We start from the raw sequence: 18,347 nt of genomic DNA, 5'->3' as shown, positions 1-18,347 counted from the left end.
TTTGATTCATTTACCAGTGTCATTTCCTCAGACCACCTGGAGTTCTAATTTACACATCACTGTCAAATATTTACTTAAATACAAACTATCAAGGCAGGATTGATTGAGAAGTTATAAGAACTTCTAAGCAGCATCCATGTATCTTTCTTGCAAGATGCAAAGTAAAGATATTTACTATTTGCCTATTGATTCTTAATCACAAGAAGTAAAATACTTGAAATAAAAATGACATAGCATGTTCACTCACCTTACCTCTATCAAATTTAAGAAAAGACCTATCAGTAGAGCAAGAAATGTTGTTCTGAATTTTTCTTTTCTTTTTCTGTATTTTTATTTGATAGGACAGAGAGAAATTGAGAAGGGTGGAGATAGTAAGGGAGGGAGGTAGACAGATACCTGCAGACCTGCTTCACCACCCCAGAAGCTTCTCCTCTGCAGGTAGGGAGCAGGGGCTCGGACCCAGGTCCTTGAACATGGTCAAGTGTGCACGCAACCTGGTGCATCACCATCCAACCCACTTGAATTTAGTATCTATGAAATTACAGTAAGTTGCTGTACTTGGAGCATGCTGCTTCCTGATCGACAATCAAAATAGTTGAGAAAACGTTAAGCAATGCAATTTATATATAACCTCTGTCTACCACTGATCTGAGAGGCTTGCCTCTAGACACTGCAGGTGTTCCCATGTGATGACTAGGAGCTTAAAGCTGGGCCCTTCCACGTGGTAATATGTGCCACCTCCCAGTCCCAAACTATATTTTAAAAACAAGTTTAAATACTCTGTTTTATTTTTAAATTGTGGATATTCACAGCTCATATTCCTTCCCTATTTGGTCACCACAGGATAGTAAAAATCTTGCAGAAACTGATAAATTAAGTATCAGAAAATATCAGAATCTCCTTGTTACAGTTTGAATGGAAAAAGAAACTAATGAAATAAATACCCCTTTGTATAATAGTACTTGTGCCTTGTCTAGATCTCCCAGTTGAAGCTGAAAAAATACTGATCTTATTCCTTTCTGACCAGAGCATCATTCAGATCTAGTTGTCGGTGATGCTGGGGATAGGGTCTCAGACCTCTCCCATACCACTGCTGTAGTAACTCCCTGCCCTGATCTTATCATTTACTTCCTTTTCCATGTTCTAGACTAACTCTGCTCTCTTCTATTCAGTCTCTACTGTTCATAAATATGATATAATGGTTATAAAAGTTTCCTTTTGCTATATGTGTCCATCTTCAACTAGATGTTAGTTATCTTCACTAGACTACTGTATTTAAGGCTCATTAGTTTAACATTTCTATGTCAGGTTCTGTAACCAAAGATGACCAGTCTCATCCAATATGTAATATATAGCAAGCAACATTTTTTCATTCCCAAATTGTAGTGATATACTTCACTGTTATGCTGATGTTTCTGCTAATGATGTTTTAGAAAGGGTAAGAATACTTTTATTATTAGGATAGACAATGAAAGTTGGGAGACAAAGATAAAGGAATAGAAACAGAAAGAGGGATCTATAAATTTTAGTACATTTCATTATAGTTGTTTTAATAATTCATTCAGATTAAGAAGAGCATGGTAAGGATACTATGAGCATAGGACTTTTATTATTTCGAAGTCGATTTGTTGAGATCTTACGATATTCAAACCAAAATAGTAGTTGTGGGAAATAAAAGCTAAGTGAGATTCTCTGTGGACTCTGAGTAGCACAAACATATTTAAGCACAGCACATTTCAGTTCTGGCTTATGGTGGCCCTGGAAATTAAAATATAGGACCTCAGAGTCTCAGGCATGAAAGTCTGTTATGCAAAATGTTGTGGTAGAGCGCAAGAACTTTTGTATAGCAGGAAATAAAGTTAGAGAAATTATGAATGTCTTCGTAAGTCATATGGAAAATTTAATCATTGGAGGCTTCAACGGCACAGAGCTACAAAATTACATCTAGGGGGCCAGGCAGTGGTGCACCTGGTTAAGTGTACACACTACAGAGCACAAAGACCTGGGTTCAAGCCCATGGTCCCCACCTGCAGGGGGAAAGCTTCACAAGTGATGGGCAGGGTTGCAGGTGTCTCTCTGTTTCTCTCCATCTCTATCTCCTCTCCCCCTCAATTGCTCTCTGTCTCTATCCAATAATAAATATATAAATAAAGTTTTTTAAAAAGATGGAAAAAATACATCTATTCTTGGGGCAATTTGGAAAAAGAACTAGAAAATGCAGATCAATAGAAAGAAAAAGACCAGTTAGAAATGACTGAAAGAGATTAAGTAGAGATTAAGAGAGAAATGTTGATGGTTTAAGAGGTTAGATCACAGAGGAAAGAAATAAAAAATGATGCTGAGAGGAAAATGCGCTAGAACTTAGTAGCTGGCTGAAGTGAGAGGGGAAAAAATGAGAACACCCAAGGATGTTCTTAAGTGTACAGGTAGGGTCAAAGGTGAACAGTAATGTTGTGAATAATGAAGGAAAATATGACAGGAGGATGGATACGAATGGAGAGACAAAGAAAACATGACTTCTGGTGTAGAGATGTTGAGTTTAAGATATTAGATATATGACCAGCACCTACACATATATTGTTAAAAGCATTAACAGGTGATTCAACCTAAATACAAATATCACACACACAATACTAACCGATCTCAAGGTGATCTAATTCTGGTGTGAAGAGTCCAGAAGGATAAATTTTAATCAAAAAGAAGAGGAACTTATTGCTGTGAAGAGTTGGCTCCTTGAAGTCTGATAGTAAGGAATTAGACATGGGAGTATATGGCTTCACTACTTCTGTACCTAAAGTCGTGAGAGAGAAATTCAATTTTAAAAAGCTTTAAATAAACTGAAACACACTAATTTTATTATCATGTTTGTATTTAAGGATGTACATTTAGTAATTATATCATTCTAATCATGAATATATATCCCCATTCTATATATGCTGAAATAATTTTAACAAATCAATACTTTATCCAAACTAAAACAATCACCTTTTATTAGATGTAGCATAAGATAACAGGGATTTATTGTTGTATTGCACCAAAGTAAAAGACTCTGGGGTGGGGAGAGAAGGGGCAGGGTGAGGGTTCAGGTCCTGGTACATGATGGCAGCGGAGGACCTAGTGGGGGTTGTACTGTTATGTAGAAATGTTATGCACGTACAAACTATTGCATAAACCATTAATACCCCAATAAAGAATTAAAATAACATGGATTTATACTGATAAGCTTAATCACCTATTAATTTTACAGCACACAAACTTTGTAATAGCCCATACAAACCATTGTATTAATTTAACTAATTTTAAGTGTATACTATTTAAAAACAGGATAAAACTAAGATTTCATATAACATTTTATATTTTAAAAATAGAAGAGAGAGAGGATTAGAGCATTCTCTAGCTGTGATACTAGGGACTGAACTCAGAACCTCATGTACCCAAGGCTGGCATTCTACCCACTGTACCACCTCCTAGGCTACCATATTATTTTTTCAGCAATCCAAATTTCAAAGAGAAAGGAGTCTGAACATTTATGAAAAACTACAATTTTCCACATAATCTTTGCCATATATAAAATTAATCCATCTATAAACTCTATTGATAGTAATTGCACTGAGGAAGATGCCAATTTCTGAATGACAACCTGGCATTAGTGATGCAGATGGGAACAATTTCACAGTGCTATCAAATTTCATATGCACCAAGTCTTGGTTGCAAGCCCACTAGATTAATTACTGGAAACACAATGAATGGGTCAGAGAGAGAGCTCATAGTGGAGTACAAGCTATGCTTATACGAAGCCTTGGGTTTGTTATCTGGCACCAATTAACAAAACAGAAACAAATGCCAAAAAATGTGACTTCTGCAGTTTCAGTGTTATGAATAAAGTGGATATATGGACCAGTTGGTCGTGCACTTGGTTAAGCACACACACTACCCAGGTTCAAGCCCCTGGTCCTCATCATCAGAGGGAAAGCTTCACAAGTGGTGAAGCAGGGTTGTAGGTCTCTCTCTCTCTCTGTCTCTCTCTCTCTTCTTCTCTATCCCCCCCTCTCCCCTCTAAATTTCTATCTCTCAGGCTGGGTGTATGGATTGACCTATCAATGCCCATGTTCAGTGGGGAAGCAATTACAGAAGAAGCCAGACCTGGCACCTTCTGCATCCCACAATGACCTTGAGGCCATACTCCCAGAATGATAAAGAATAAAAAAGCTATCAGGGGAGGGTATGGGATACAAAGTTCTGATGGTGGGAATTGTGTGGAGTTGTACCCCTCTTATCCTATGGTTTTATCAATGTTTCCTTTTTATAAATAAAAAAATTTTAAAAAATTTCTGTCTCTATCCAATAACAATAAAAATATTTTTAAGAAAATATTCAAAACAAGAAATGAAGCTTTAGTTATTTTTAGGAGCTTTAGTTATTTTATAGAGCTTTTTTAACCTGGTAAAAATCATTTATAGTAACCCAGTAATTTTTAATTTTATAAATTTAACTTTATAATAGACATAACTATAAGTGGAACTAAGAGATGGAACTTTGTATTTTTAGTAGTTGTCTTTACAAAAGGCTTTTTGCACATGATATCATCTTCTCCTTCAGAGCTTTGCTGGTAATAAGTTACAACAACATGGATGTGGATACGGCTGCACCTGGTAAAGCATACATGTCTGCAAGCCAAGGACCTGGGTTCTAACCTCTGCTCTCACCTGTGGGGGTGGGGATCACAGTGGTGAAACAATGCTGCAGGTGTCTTTCTCTCTCTCTCTCTCTCTCTCTCTCTCTCTCCCTATCTCCCCTTTCCCTCTCAACTTCTGTCCTATCTAATAAAAAAGAAGGGAAAAAATATGAAAAAAAATTATAAATAAATTACAACACTGGTGAAATCATCTCACTGGTGGCAATTTCTTTGCTGAATATAATCAGATGGCATGGCTATAAGTTAAACATTTAGGGACACTGTATCCATAAGCCTAAAGCTGCCTATTATTAAATATAGCTGCCCAGAAATATTTAGTGATCTAAGTGGTTGCTTCCTAAAGATACTAGAACTGATTTGGAAATGCTTATACAAAAGGAAAATATTTTCCTGAATCTTCCATTTACCTTACCTCCGATAGTTTGCTGGAAGTAAACATGTTGCCCAATTGGGATATGAAGATGAGAGCCTGGTGGCAGCTTCAAGCAGAAAAGCTTTGTATTGTGAGTAACATCTTCCTTGGAAATTAACTGGCACTTTCTGTAATACATACCTAGAAGGTGATTTATTTTATCTTACTGATGAATAAATTCAGTATGAACTAAGTGAAAACAAAATCAGTTTTGTTTTTTTGATGAGACTGAATTTCACTAAAAGCATATGTTTTTGCTAGATTAACTTCACACATGAGAAATCAAACAGGTTTGGATTTCTGACCTGGTTTAAATTCAATTTCCAATAGTCAGTAAATTCTGGCTGTAAACACCTTGTGACAGTAAATCAATAGTGCATAAGTTAATAAGACACAGTTGAGAGGAGCTTTAAAAAAAGCCCTGCCTCAGCTTAACAAAGCAATACAGCAAACAAATTAAAAGCCTTGACAACAGGTGAACAAAAAGTTAGAGTAGCTGAGTAAGACACAAAAGCTGAACTAACCAATGGACTTGAGAGGGTTGCAAGCAGAGCAATGCAGATAAAAGAATCAGTAAGTCTGAAGATGAAACTAAGAAAGAGTAAAAGATGAAAAATGGGGGATAAAGAACAATAAAAACAACACCAGAGACATATGATCACTTAAAATGAAGAACATTCAAATCACTGGCATGCTGAAAAGAGAACAGGGAGACTACTAGACGATAGAGAATAATCAAAGAACTTCCCCCAAATGAATAACTAGGAAGATATATATATATATATATATAATCTGAGAAGCTCAGAGAATACCAAGCAGAATTGACCCAGGGCTACATACACTGAGTATGAAAAGAGTTTGGGGTATTGATGTACCTATGTACCAATAACTATACTGTAAACCATTACCCCCCCAATATAATGGGAAAAAAACCTGTAGTAAAAATATTACATATATTAACATGTATTACAATCTCAACTAAACTGATATAAGCTGAATATTTCTCTCAAAATAATTTTGAAAGGAGAAAAGGTTTTAATTAAGAAATTTTAGTAAGAGGAAACTATTGTATTTACTGTCGAATATAAAACATTAATTCTCCAATAGAGAAATTTAAAAAAATAAACCACAACAATAATAAAACAATCAGGACAACAAAAGAGAAAACAAAAAGACTTTCTTAAATGTATGTGTGTGTATGTGTATATGTATATATATATATATATATATATTAAATGAATATATATTATAGGTTTAATACTTTAATGTATAATACATTTATATTCATATAGTCCTCCATGCCTTGTTAAATTATGTCATTTTCTCTTGGTACTTTTTAATCTTTTTTTTTTTCTGCATCTGTTTTGCTTGTCTCAACCTCACATATATAATGTCTTGAGATTCTTTGATTTGTTGTTTGTGTTCAAGGATTCTTGTTACTATAGTTTGTATCTGTTGGCAAATGACCGGCACTTCTCTGACAGACAACTGCTCTGAAAGACAGTGTTGCTCATTTGTGTGATACAAAGAACTAAAACACATCAACTTATTTTTAAAAATCTTAATCTGTCACTAAGACTTTGTAAAAACTATCATAGTTATCCTAGGGGTGAGGGCACAGAACTGTGGTGGTGGCTGTGTTGTGAAACTATACCCCTATAATCCTATAAACCATATCAAACCACTAATAAAAATAAATTAAAAAATAAAAAATTTCAGTAAGAGGAAGCAACAAGTTATTATGACTGATAATTTTCGTAGTACATGCCCTTAAGCTTCCTTTGGGGTCAAATTCATCTACATAAGCTCATTTAAGGTTAACCTAAATATATTTAGTTTATATCTACATAACTTACCTTTGCCAACTTTTGAAAATAAATAAATGTGTTCTCCACCTGAGAAAATACTTCCTGCTGCCTTTTGTTTCATACCACAATGCCTAAAATAGCCTTCTACATAAAAGGTGTACTTGAAATATTACCCACAATGGTCTTTGTACAATGCAAAATATGTGAAGTTAGAAAACTGAACACATAGCTAATTCATTCGTATTCCCCTTAACAGAAAAGATAGTTACATGTTTTAAGGCTTATGTGACAGAAATGATAAAATAAGAAAAAGTAATCAAACTTTGAGAGCTAGCAAAGTAAGATGACTGATAACTATGCAGAAGACTGAATCCTAAGTCAAAATAACAGAAAGTCAATAATCAACCCACTTACATTACAAGTTCCCTCCAGATAAGACTCAGAGATTAGGAGAACTAGGCATTTCTGGAGTGAATGAAGATGAAGTCCAAACCATTTTCTGGATGAAAGTTTATTTAAAAACTTTTAGAAGTCATTCCCTACTTAGTAAAGTAACATAGCTGACTTTCTCCATATTATATCAAAATAATGGAAGGTTCCTCTCTGGAGAAAGTCTAATAAGAAAGGGTTTCTGGAGCACTGGGCGGTAGTACCGTGGGTTAAGCGCGCATGGCGCAAAGTGCAAGGACCAGCTTAAGGATCCCAGTTCGAGCCCCCAGCTCCCCACCTGCCGGGGGATCACTTTGCTTCACCGCTTGGTGAAGCAGGTCTGCAGGTGTCTATCTTTCTCTCCTCCTCTCTGTCTTCCCCTCCTGTCTCAATTTCTCTCTGTCCTATCCAGAAACAATAGCTATAGCAACAATAACAGTAACAACCACAACAAGGGCAAACAATGGGAAAAACAGCCTCCAGGAGCAGTGGATTCAGAGTGTTGGCACCGAGCCCCAGCAATAACCCTGGAGGCCAAAAAAAAAAAAAGGGGGGGAGTTTCTGAATCTAGTAAATACTGGACTGAATTATGTTGCCCTCACTTTTCAAATGCTGAAGATATAATGTATCTGGACTTGGAGATGTGGCCTTTGAGCAGGTAACTTTCCCAGAATAGTCCCTTGAGTGGCTTCTTAGCCAACATAATCAAAGTCCTTTTAAGATGGGCTCAAGGATATACACACAAATGCATATGAAGAGAGCCCATCTATAATTAAAGGAGGAGTTTTAAAAGAAACTAGCTATATCAATTCTTTTGGTCTTTAGATAAGCTCCAAACTACAAGAGAATAAATTTCTGTTGTTAGGACACCCAATCCAGTACTTTGCCTTGGCAGCCCTAGCAAACTAGGACATACCAGGTAAAAGCTAAAAACAAAGAGCACCCCTGCTTTCTTTTCTCATGTAACTTCTCAAATGCTGGGTTTAAGGCAGGAAGATAGTTCATTTTAGAAAACTAAATGAGGTGATCAGTGGTCTCAGTAGAACAGAACAAGTAACACCATAACTAGTAACACAAATAATAGCAAAAGAAGTAAATATATAGGAAAAGGGAGGGAAGTATATATATCCCTGAAATCTTAAAAGTCTTATAAAACTTTGACAAGCTGCTAATAAAGAACATTTAAGGGCCAGGTGGTGGCACACCTTGTTGAGTGCACACATTACAATGCACAAGGCCCTCAGTTCAAGCCCCTGATCCCTGCCTGTAGCGGGGAAGCTTCACAAGTGGTGAAACTATGCTACAGGTGTTTCTCTGTCTCTTTTTTTTTTAAATTTTTTATTTAAGAAAGGATTAATGAACAAAAACATAAGGTAGGAGGGGTACAACTCCACACAATTCCCACCACCCAATCCCCATAACCCACCCCCTCCCATGATAGCTTTCCCATTCTCTAGCCCTCTGGGAGCATGGACCCAGGGTCGTTGAGGGTTGCAGAAGGTAGAAGGTCTCTCTGTCTCTTAACCTCCCCCTCCCCTCTAATTTCTCTGTCTCTATCCAAAATAAATAAATAAATAAATATTTACAAAAAAGAAAAATTTTAAAAAGGGGGTAGAACTGAAAGAGTGAATAGTTACCATTCCCTAATAATGTTGTTATACCTAAACATTAGGGATTAAAGCCTGAAATTTAATTTCTGTTTCTTTAAAGAAATATAATGCACAAAGTTCTTTTCAACTTCTTAAAGAGACATGGATTCCTTGGTTCAGCCAACAGTAATCTCCTGAGTTATGAAATGTTGTGGCATTAACAGAACAATTTCATAAATATAGAATTCCAAAAAAAAAAAAGAAAAAGCAACAGAGCATACCTGCATCTTTTTTTGGAGTAAAAGAATTGTGATTCTCCAAGGGATGACCAAGAAATTTCCAAGATGTATTTTCTTTTTTCTCGAGGACAATCTCTATTTTTCCCACATTTTCAACGACTCGCACTAAAAAACAAAATCCATTTGCATTCATAGGTAGTTTTATTTCACTGCCAACCTCTCTTGAATAAGTTAAGTCTTTGAATTTAAAGCAAATGGCATGATCATCTGTAAGATAAGCAATATTATATATTTCATCAAAGTAGTTTATGCTTTATGTTAAACTCAGTTAAATTAGTCTAGATTCAATTATTCCAAACTAATGTGGACTGCTGAATTTCTTATAATTTTAAATATAGCTATGAAAACTAAGATACAAAAACTGGGGAAATATCATAATGGTGATGCAAAAGACATTCATACCTGAAAGTTTGAAGTTCCAGGTTCAAATGCCAGCAGTACCGTAAGCCAGAATGGAGCACACTCTGGGATCTCTATCTCTCTATCTCTCTCTCTCCCCTCTTTCTATATCTTGCTCATTAAAATAAATAAATGAAATATAAAAAAAAGAGAATTAATACACAACTTTAAAAAGGCAAAAGGTCGACATACACAAATCAGTCATAGAATAGACCAAGGAAAGCAAATTTGAGTTATACCTTTCAGCATTTCTTAGATTCTTTTTGTTAATCTTTATTTATTATTGGATAAATGGATACAGAGAGAAATTGAGAGGGGGAGGAGACAGAGAAGGAGGGAGACACACTTGCAGTCCTGCTTCAGCACTCATGAAGCTTTCCCCCTGCAGGTGGGGACCAGGGGTTTGAACCTGTGTTCTTGTGCACTATAATGTGTGCGCTTAACCAGGTGTGCCACTGCCTGGCCCCCAACCTTTCAGCATTTTTTAGCTGATATTGGAGGGGATCTTTTGAGTAGATAATACTGAGTCTAGTAAACAAAAGGGGGAAGTCTCAAAAGAGTAAGTGCCTAGGAAGTCTATATGAAACTTTTGTTTTTTATTTTTACTGCCACCTTGGCTATCACTGAAGCTAAGTGCCTGTATGAAGAATTCATCACTCCTGCTAGCACTTTTCCCCCATTTTTTTTTTCTTTTTGGCTAGCGACAGAGAGAAACTGAGAGAAAAGGAGGGAAGGGGGGAAGATACAGGGGTAGAGAAAGAGATAGCCTGCAACGCTGCTTCACCATTCATAAAGCTTTCCCTCACTGGTGGGGAACAAGGGTTCAAACCCAGGTCCTTGCTTATGATAATATATACTCTCCATCAGGCATGCTATTTCCCAGGCCGTGTGAATTTCTGATATTTAGAAACTTCATAAATAATCTTTTTATCTATAAGTGGTGAAAATAGCTCTGACTACATATGCTTAGTCTATTTGAGTACCAACTTGTATGGCTAAGGTGCTAGCAGCATGTTCTAGCTGCAACACTACCATAAGCCCGAGCTGGGCAGTCAGCTAGGGTCCACTCTCTCTTCCACTTCTATTCTCTTTTTCATAATCAATCAATCAATCAATTTTTCATTAATCAATCAATCAATCCTTAAAAATGAAATAAAGATTTACCACTAGACTTTGGGAATTAAATATATTTCAATATACTTTCAGACTTAAATCCTTCATTATTTTGTCTTTTATAGACAAACGTTTCAAATCAAATGTATACTGTACATTTAAATGTGTTCCAACTCTGTTAATTATGGTTCAAAAAATATAAATAAATAAATAAATAAATAAATAAAAAGAAAAGAAACCACCATTCTATGGACATTCTCTTGTTGTTAAGCTCTTATGTAAAATACACACTGTGCATCTGTATTCAGCAATTGAATTTTCTCTGTCAACATTAAACTTTTAAATGGGCATACTTAAGAAAAAAACAGGTCAGATCTAATTCTACAAGATGTAGGAGTGGAAAGAAATGAGGAAGAAAGAAAGAATGGAAAGTAGACAGTAATATTTTCCTCATGTTGGACAAAAAGAAAAGAACAATGAACAAGAGGAAAGATTAGGTACAGAAGACTACAAATTAGTTCAACTGGGAGAGTGTGAGACTTGCAAATCTGAGACTGGCTTTATCTACTGCACCTTAGGTACTGCATGCTCTTCTCCCCCCCTGCCTCGTGAAATTCAGTCTTATATGTAATAAACCTTTGGGGAAAATAAAGATTATGAGTATACATGGACAGTTATTGTTGGGTAGCTTACCTGAAGAATCTTCCTCAGTCTTATGGCTTAGCCCTGTGGAAGAAAAACACATTTGGTTAAAATTCAACTTTAATTCAGGTAGTCTGCAAATACATACATACATATATATATATATATAATTGTACTATTCTGAGTCAAGATAAGCAAAACATTCTGAGATTAAAAGCAACTGTACACTACCAAAGTGCAGAATCCAATTATTTGAACGCCCATGTTTTTCTCTGATTTTTCAATTTTCCTCCCCTATTAAAATAACAGTTGTCCACAAGTGGACAGCCAGATTTGTTCATGAGTGTACCAGACTGACAAGCCTACAAGCCAAGATAGAAGCAGAGCAGATAGCATGTGCAGCTCAGTGTGTTTACACATACATATGTGAACACTGGCTGGGTGTAGGCAGGTTTTGCTTTTGTTTTCTTATTCTCTAAAGCTGAACACTCTTTCAGTTATTGGAAATAAAATTATCTAGCATCTGTGTGTAACTGCACCAAAGCAAAGGACTCTGGGGAAGAAGGAGGACAGTCTGTAATGGAAGGGTGCTAGGGTCCTAGTGTATGGGGGAAAATGGCTCAGGTTGGGGGAAGCGAGTATCTTGCACACACTTAAACACCTATCATGGGGAGATGAGAGGTTGTACCTATGTGTCAACAACTGTACTGCATACTACTAACACTCTCCCCTTCCACCAGTAAAGTATAAAAAAAAGATAGAAGACACAGAGGATCACACAGAAAAAGACAGACCAAGACAATACTCATAAGTGACATATACTTCCCTAGACATCTAGTGTTAGGCTAATTCTCCCAATATGTGGTCAGTCAAGTGCCTCAGTGGGTAAAGTATATTGTGATCTTAAACTAATAAAAAAGTAAGGATATATTTCTCTCTGTTTTAAGAGCTTACAGCTCTATTAGAAGAGAACAGCCAGGACAGAAAGCTTAGAATCACAGATACCAAATTCTTAAGCCATTTCTTACCTATAATGAACTTGACTATAGAATATAATAGCCATTCTTCTTTTGTGAAGATGATGCTGGTTTTTTTTTTTTTTTTGGCAAAAGATAGAAATGAAACCAAAAAAATTAAAACAAGAAAATAATGTTGGTAACTATTTTAAGCGTAGGGAGAAAAATAGAAAAGAATTCAGTGTTTGTGTTCTCTGATAAGAAATACTTCATTTGTTTTTACAAAATACCAATAAGTATTCTACAGATCTCAAATAACTCAGAATTCTGCTTACAACTTTGCCAAGAAGAATCTGTAATCCCAAGTTTGATTAGAATTAATACATTTTTTTCTCATATATTTCCACAAGGGCCTGACCCTCTATTGACCATGGTAAGAGGTTTTGCATGCATTTTCCCACATAATTACACTAAACCTGTCTGGGTTCCTGCCCGCCATGTCCGACAATACCCTCATGATGGCACTGTTATCCCTGAAGAACAAGAAATACAAGAGGACTAGCCGCAGGATGCATCCCAGGATCCATAATATGACATGGCAGAACCTACAAAAGTTGGCTCACAGAGCCCTCTCTCCTACCCCTTCCCTGAATGTCTTATTTTATGACTGTCCAGTTGAGTTTTGTGAGTGAGTGTGTTGTACGACCAAAAATTTTTTGTATGACCCATCTGCTCAGAGTACTCTAAATGTTAAAACCATTGTCACTAACATGCGTTAACTCTCTAAGTAACCTGAGTCTCTTTATACTCCAAAGTAAAAATGGTTAAAAATCAATATATATTTTAACTATAATTGTTCTAAAGATCCTGCTGTAGAGACTGCTACAGGTTACATTAGATGACCTTTTAACAAAATCATAAAGATATTCAAACCAATTATAATCATTGAGGTATCAATTATAGTAAACCTCTAACTTGTTACAAGTTTTTTTTTTTTTTCACAAGTAAGTGAGTACAGCTATCAAGCTTTCATATGAAGAATCATCTGTTCATATGGTAAGGTATTAAACTATAAAAAGTTCCTCCATACACAACCTATGTAAATTAACAACATTCACATATCCTTTAACTGGGGTATCTTGTCTTGCCACCATAAGCCATGCCTTTGTCAGCCAACAATTTAAAGATGTTTCCCTTTACAACATAACCCATGCCACGTACATCCTTTACTACCCCCAAAGACAAATGGCTGTTCCCCTAGACATCACATCCACTGACTGCTTCCCTTAGACTTGAGATATGATACCACCTCTTCATACCAATGGATACATTCCCCCTTCCTTACCTGTCTACCCTTAGTTGTGGGACCCTAGCTTGTTTTACTTCTTCTGCTCACAATAGGTCCTATAATTCTTTTTTTTTTTTTTTTTTTGCTGCCAGGGATCGAACTTGGGACCTCACGCTTGAGAGTCTAACGCCTTATCCACTGCAACACCTCCCAGACCATGGTCCTATAATTCTTATCAAGCTCATGGCCTTTTTGCGGCAACAGATTGATGCCATAAAGATGCAACCTATACAAACTCACTATCATAGGCTGGACATGGCAGAATATTGAGTTGCTCTGGAGGATTTGCTCCCCTCCATCAGAACATCCACCATGTAGAGGGCTGGCTAGCCAATGACGGGTAAAAGGGAAACTAGCGTTATCCAATCAACCAAAGACAGAGCACCTGGTACTACTGGGCAAAAATGACCAGGTGTTCCAATGACGGGTAAGACGGAAGGCTGATCCCCAACCTAAGACAGGAACAGTCCGCCCTTCCACAAAACAAAGTCCGCCAAACATCAAAACATGATATAAAAAAGGAGACATGTGGGGAGCCACATGTGCCCTCAAGGTTGCTATGGCATGGCCATAGAGTTTATGTTAAAAGATAGTTCCTGGGAATCGGGCGGTGGTGCAGCTGGTTTAGCGCAGGTGGCGCTAAGTGCAAGAACCGGCTTGAGGATCCCAGTTTGAGCCCCCAGCTCCTCACCTGCAGGGGAATCACTTCACAGGCGGTGAAGCAGGTCTGCAGGTGTCTCTTTCTCTCCTCTTCTCTGTTTTCCCCTCCTCTCTCCATTTCTCTCTGATCTATCCAACAACCACAATATCAGTAATAACAACAATATAATTACAACAATAAAACAACTAGGGCAACAAAAGGCAAAATACCAAAAAAAAAGATCCCGCTTCCCTACACCTTAGTGTCCTTGTTAAAAGATAAGTTCTTTTTCCCCATGAATCACCCAGGACCTTCCAGATAACGGCTGATTACCATGACAAATAATATAAAATAATAATAATAAATGAATAGGAAAGATACATCCCCCAATACTCAGTTGGCTAAGGCACCAAACCTTTTTTTCTATAAAGCATTCAAATCAGATGCCCTGCTAAACACAAGAAGCAGACTGTTTGTGTTTCTTCCACAGGAATTCCCCCCCCCCCAAAAAAAAACCATCTGGACCCCTGCACACCCTGACATCACCCACTAGATGGCACAACTACAGTGGCACAACCCCCCCAAAACCCTAGATGTCACCTGACGTGATCTGAAGAACCTGATTCAGACTCCAAGGACAAAACTTTTTTACTGCCTGTCTGCCTTTCCTGCTTCTGCTTTGCCTGCCACGTTTTGGCGGTTCCAGCTCACTCTCTATGGAAAAGCGGAATTCCCGAGGCTGACCTTCCTCATGCAGTGTTTCATCCCCTGCCATTTCTCCCCTAGTCTAGTCGCCTACTTTGGACTGAGACTTCTATCGGACTTGCTGGTATACCCTTTGGACACTTTAGACAATTTTACAACAGCTTCCTTCCCTTCACGTTGCTGGTTTTTCATAGACTGACCCTGAGTAGTTCATAGACTTTACACACTGTTGCCCTGGGCATTAGATAAAAGGAAAGGGGGAGATGCTGGGAAATTGTGCAGATGCAGTCACATCTGCCATGTTGCCCCCTCAGGCTACTGCTAGTTCCCGCGAGAGTTGGGACATTCTCGGAGTGCCTATTCCGCCATGTTGTGCTCTCAGGGCATTGTCTATTTCCCCGCGATATTTGGAGTGCTTTGATTACTCCTCCCCCCTCCCATTCTCACGAGAGTTATTATCCTATCCTGGAGTGCTATGGTTACTCCTCCCCCTTCCCATTCTCGCGAAAGCTACTCCTATAAAACCCCTTCTTCTTCCGCACCTCGCTCTCTTGCCAGCGCTTCACTTTGGTGTTCAGACGCAGGAAATGTTACTGCGTGAGGCGGCCATTTTCGCTACCTCCATGTGGCCCAACCTGCTTCTCTAGCACCCAACTCTGAGGTGCCAGCGCAAATAAAAATTTGTGTTCCCTCTTCGCTCTGGACCACCTCTCTCTCTTCTCCGCGGCACACAACAGCAAGAGACCTTCAAAACTGTGCAAATACTTCAAACTGTTACTGATTCTCATTGCATGAAGTGTTTAAACCTAGGGAAGGTGAGGTCATACTGTCATCTATTGCACATTCAATATTAAACTAAGTAAATAAATAGATAAGAACAGTAAAAATGTAGAATAACAATAGCAGATAAAATATAATAGTTATTTAGGCTGCAGAACAAGCTATCACCATGCTATTAACAAATTAGGTATTTTATTAAATTTATAAATACATATAAAGAACAAAGTGTTTATTCCTATCAAGCCAATAAAGAATAAACTACTTACGAAGATGCATAAGATATGAATAATCTTCAATAATTATTTCTGCTCTAAAGCAATCATCCTGATGATCAATTATTACTGAATCTAAAGTGATATCCTTAAACGGAGAACAAAAAGACAAAGATTATGATTTAATTTTCTCCCAAACTTTGACAACTATACTTCAAAGAAAATTAGAAGTTCACATGACACTTATTTACAGAACCCACAAGTTAAATATAGTATTCCTGTCTCCCCCTCATACTACCCAATTCTTCAAAGTAAACATTACAACTCTAATTACATCAACTGCTTACTAGCCTCCTTACCCACTTTAAAAATTCTGTAAACTGTCACCATAAGGGACCATCTCTAGAATACTGCGTGATAAACTTTGTTGGATAAATATTTTGGAAACAATTTTAGAATCCTGAAACTGATACCAAATCATTTGTGCTCACATTAATCTGTTACTGTATGATGCTTGGCAAATTTCTTGATCAGAGCTTGTTGAAAAAAAAAAATCCACTAACAAGTTTTAAGATGTCTACTTTCTACATAGTCTTAGTGTAAAATTATTTTGTTACTTTTCATTTATACTCTACACTAAGTATATCATTCTCTGTGCAAACCTTAGTCTAAAACCTTTTTCTTAGCTATCCATCCTCTGTAAATTATTGCTATAACCAAGAGGAGACCTTCAACATTTCCTAAGAGAACTCTTGGTTTTGGATTGGATTGTGCAGAAAAGAAATACTAGTGGAAAAAGTAGTGCTAGATTTTCTAGGCTCTATCAGGCAGCAGCTGACTGATTACTCCGACAAAATCACACTGCAGGAGTAAGAGTGGTGCTGTTTTTATAGCAGCAGAATAAATTCTCAGAAAATCCTAAATGCCAGAACACTAGTGTTCCAAACATAATTAGTAGCAGACCTTGTCTAGTGCTGCAGAACGTTTTCAATGGTTAATTTTCAATGGTTAATTTACCTGCTTATTACCCAAAACCTCAGCTGAACTATAAAATCCATGAAAGCTAAGTTTCTTTTTTTTTAATTTTTTTTCTTGCCATGCAGGCCTTTAAGACAAATATATTTTTTTATTTATTAGATAGACAGCTAGAAATTGAGAGAGTAGGGGGTGACAGAGAGGGAGAGAGACAGAGAGACACCTGAAACACTACATCACCACTTGGTAAGCTTTCCCCCTGCAGGTGGGGACCGGGGGCTTGAACCTGGGTCCTTACACATTGTAACATGTGCACTCAACCAGGTGCACCACCACCTGGCCCCTGAAGCCACATTTCTATTTATCTAGTTCATCATTATATCCATGAGTTAATGCTAAGTTTGTGTTGCAAATATAGTAGATAGGTATTCAATAAATCAACCTGTGAACGCCCATGGTCAGTAGAGAAGCAATTACAGAAGCCAGACCTTCCACCTTCTGTACCCCATAGTGATCCTGGCCCCATAATCTCAGAGGGATAAAGAATAGGGAAGCTATCAAAGGAGGGGATTGAGTACACAGCTCTGGTGATGGGAACTGTGTGGAACTATACCCCTCTTATCCTGTGGTCTTGTCAATACTTCCATTTTATAAATAAAAATTAAAAAAAAAATCAGAACAGCACATAAGATAGTTTCTAGTCTAAGCACCTATACCCTGGAGCCAGCATGCCTAGGTTCCAAATTCTAAATTTGTCACTGTGTGACTTTGGGTAATTTACTTAATCTCTCTGTTTCCTCATCTGCAAGTTAGAATTAACTAAAGAATCTTCTTTGTGGAGTTGTTGTGAGTAAATAGCTTAATACAAGAATGCTTAGCAGACTATCTGATATACATAAAGAACATTATTTACTTTTTTTCTGATTTTAAAGATGTTTACCTTCTGTTTAGTATATATGACAATGGTGACTAAAGAGTCTGTTTGGAACCAGTCATAGCTGTAAAATATTCAAAGAAAATGATTATATTGATAACAACAACATGTATTAATTTATTCTGAATAATTAATAATTTTGAAATAATGTTTTAAAATATAAAACATGACTTAAATATGTATAAAATGAATATTGTTTAAAAATCAACAGTAGGAAATACATTTCTCTGGGCACATTGCATTTCCAAATAATGAATGGTATTAAGCAGTATGTTACTGGCAATTATTTTCAAATTAAAAAAAATATATATATATATATCTGTGTGCCAACTTGGATAAAAACAAACAATATTGTTGACAAGATATTTTATACAGGCCACACATTTTACTAAAGTCTTCTGCAGAACTAT

At 36.9% G+C, this 18,347-nt stretch overlaps 1 protein-coding gene across 3 annotated transcripts in view; it reads right to left on the bottom strand.

Moving 5' to 3' along the window:
* LOC103116282 (cytochrome b5 reductase 4) overlaps positions 1 to 18,347 on the bottom strand; it is a 74,981-nt gene that overhangs the window by 18,727 nt on the left and 37,907 nt on the right. For all 3 annotated transcript variants that reach the window (XM_007526139.3, XM_060205453.1, XM_060205454.1), the window contains 6 exons: positions 17,944 to 18,001; positions 16,083 to 16,176; positions 11,439 to 11,471; positions 9,216 to 9,338; positions 5,109 to 5,249; positions 2,639 to 2,791 (listed from right to left, as the gene is read on the bottom strand). In XM_007526139.3, the coding sequence (XP_007526201.1) occupies positions 2,639 to 2,791; positions 5,109 to 5,249; positions 9,216 to 9,338; positions 11,439 to 11,471; positions 16,083 to 16,176; positions 17,944 to 18,001 (602 nt within the window). The remainder of the gene's footprint in view (positions 1 to 2,638; positions 2,792 to 5,108; positions 5,250 to 9,215; positions 9,339 to 11,438; positions 11,472 to 16,082; positions 16,177 to 17,943; positions 18,002 to 18,347) is intronic.

This window comes from Erinaceus europaeus, chromosome 13 (assembly GCF_950295315.1).
Source record: "Erinaceus europaeus chromosome 13, mEriEur2.1, whole genome shotgun sequence".
NCBI classification, from domain to species: Eukaryota; Metazoa; Chordata; class Mammalia; order Eulipotyphla; family Erinaceidae; genus Erinaceus; species Erinaceus europaeus.
The sequence above is the reverse complement of the archived record's forward strand: the minus strand, read 5'-3'. Positions and strand labels throughout refer to the sequence as shown.